Source organism: Capsicum annuum, unplaced genomic scaffold (assembly GCF_002878395.1).
Source record: "Capsicum annuum cultivar UCD-10X-F1 unplaced genomic scaffold, UCD10Xv1.1 ctg26174, whole genome shotgun sequence".
Classification (NCBI taxonomy): Eukaryota; Viridiplantae; Streptophyta; class Magnoliopsida; order Solanales; family Solanaceae; genus Capsicum; species Capsicum annuum.
In genome coordinates this window covers 1-2,216 of record NW_025832426.1, presented here as the reverse complement: position 1 = coordinate 2,216, position 2,216 = coordinate 1, and the positions used below count along the sequence as shown (strand labels likewise).

The 2,216-nt window shown below is 40.7% G+C and overlaps 1 protein-coding gene across 1 annotated transcript; it reads right to left on the bottom strand.

Moving 5' to 3' along the window:
- Positions 1 to 1,239: 1,239 nt before the first annotated feature.
- On the bottom strand, positions 1,240 to 2,157 carry LOC124890860. Its single transcript, XM_047402695.1, has 2 exons — positions 1,870 to 2,157; positions 1,240 to 1,530 (listed from the first exon to the last, which is right to left on the bottom strand). The coding sequence occupies exons 1-2, from the start codon at positions 2,155 to 2,157 to the stop codon at positions 1,240 to 1,242; spliced, it is 579 nt and encodes a 192-aa protein (XP_047258651.1).
- Positions 2,158 to 2,216: the final 59 nt, after the last annotated feature.

Here is a 2,216-nt window from a genome sequence, read left to right as displayed (position 1 = left end):
ATCAGTCTAACTACCACTCTATAAAATTTTCCTTTAAGTTTAGGAGGTACCTTTTTGACACACAAGATTTTGGAGGCGAGCTTCTATTTCATCCACCCTACCCTAATCTATAAGTGACATCTTCGTCAAACTCTCCATTCTCCTAAATCATAGACCCTATATACTTGAAACTATATCTCTTATTGATAGAATGAGTATCAAGCTTAACAACCATATTAGACTCATGCTACACCTCACTATACTTATACTCCATATATATCGTCTTGGACCTACTCAACCTAAATACATTAGACTCAAGGGTTTGCCTCCGAACCTGTAATTTAGTATTTACTCCACTACATGCCTCATCAATCAAGACCATATCATTCAAAAAAAGCAAACGGTAAGGCACCTCACCTTGAATTTGCCATGTCAAAACATCCATTACTAAGGTTAAAAGGAACGAACTAAGCGTCAATCCTTGGTGTAACCCCATCAAAATAGGAAAGTGCTCCAAGTACCCTCTCCTAGTCCTAACCCGAGTCTTCGATCCATTGTACATTTCCTTAATCGCCCTAACATACACCATAGGTACACCATTAGCCTCTAAACACCTCAAAAGAACCTCCCTAGGAACTCTATCATAAGTTTTCTCTAAGTCAATAGACACTATGTGCAAATCCTTCATTCTTTCCCTATACTAGTCCATCAGTCTCCAAGCGAGATGGATGGATTTATTAGTTGAGCATATTGACATAAATACAAACTGATTTTCAGAAATAGTAACATTCCTCTACAACCTCAATATACCCCTATAATTATTGCAATCCTAAATGCCACCCTTACTCTTATACAATCGAATCATCTACTCCACCTCCAAGCTTCAGGCATCCTTGTCGTCTTGAAAATTATGTTAAACAACTGAGTCAACCACTCTATACCTGCCCCTCCTGTGCACTTCAAAAATCCATGGGAATCTCATCTAGCCCCATCGCTCTACCTCTACATATCCAATGAATAGCCTCCTTAACCTTTTCAAACTTAATGCACCGCCAATAACCATAATCGCAAAACCTTTTGGAATGCTCCAAATCCCTTAACACAATGCTAGTATCCCTTCTTTTATTCAGGAGCTCATGGAAGTAAGACTGTCATCTCTTTCTAATACGACCCTTCTCCACCAAAACTTTGTTGCCCACATCCTTAATACACTTCACTTGATCAAGGTCCAGAGCCTTTCTGTCCCTAACCTTAGGTAGCCTATACAACTTTTTTTTCCGAACTATCTAACGTTGTGTATAAACTCTCGAAAGCAGCATCCTTAGCCATCGGGACCGCTAACTTCACCTTTCTCCTAGCAATCTTATACTCCCAATTTTTCCATTTATCCTCTTCATCCTTACTCTCGGCAAACTTTGCATATGCTTTCTTCTTAGCCTCCACCTTCTTCTTCACCTTTTCATTCCACCACCAGCTCCCTTGGTGTTTGCTCGAGAGGCCTCTCGAGACACCCAACACCTCTCTAGTTGCCTCCCTGATACAACTGGCAATCTTATCCCATATACTATCAGCATCCCCTCCACTCTCCTAAGCCTTCCCCTTCATCTACTTATCCCTTATATCCGGTGCACTAGCCAAAGTCAGATTGCCCTATCTAATACTTAGATGATCCTCCATACCTCTCCTTCTCCGTTCCTTTATGATCTCCAAGTCCATCACCAAAAGCCAATATTGGGTCAAAAGATTCTCATTCGATAAGATGTTACAGTCTTTACAAATACTTCTATATCCTTTCCCGGGGAGTAAAAAGTCAATCTGGGTCTTGGCTATCGAATTACGGAAGGTACCAAGTGAACCTCCTTCTTGGGAAAGTTTGAATTAACTACCTACCACCAATCCAAATGCCCGAGCAAAATTCAAAAGTGCCACTCCTTCGTCATTCCATATACCAAACCCACAGCCTTTATGCACATCATCATAACCTCTTGAAGAAGACCCTATGTGCCCATTGAAATCCCCTCCTATAAAAGCCTTATCATTACTAGGGACATCTCTCACCATCTCGTCCAAAGCCTCCCAAAACCTTTTCTTCTCATCCTCATCCAAGCCTATATGCGGGGCATATGCACTAATAATATTCCAAGAAGACTCTCCAATAACTAGTTTAATTGATATCATCCTATTGTCGATCCTCTTAAACTCTACCACTTGCTTTCTGAGCTCAGCATATACTAGGA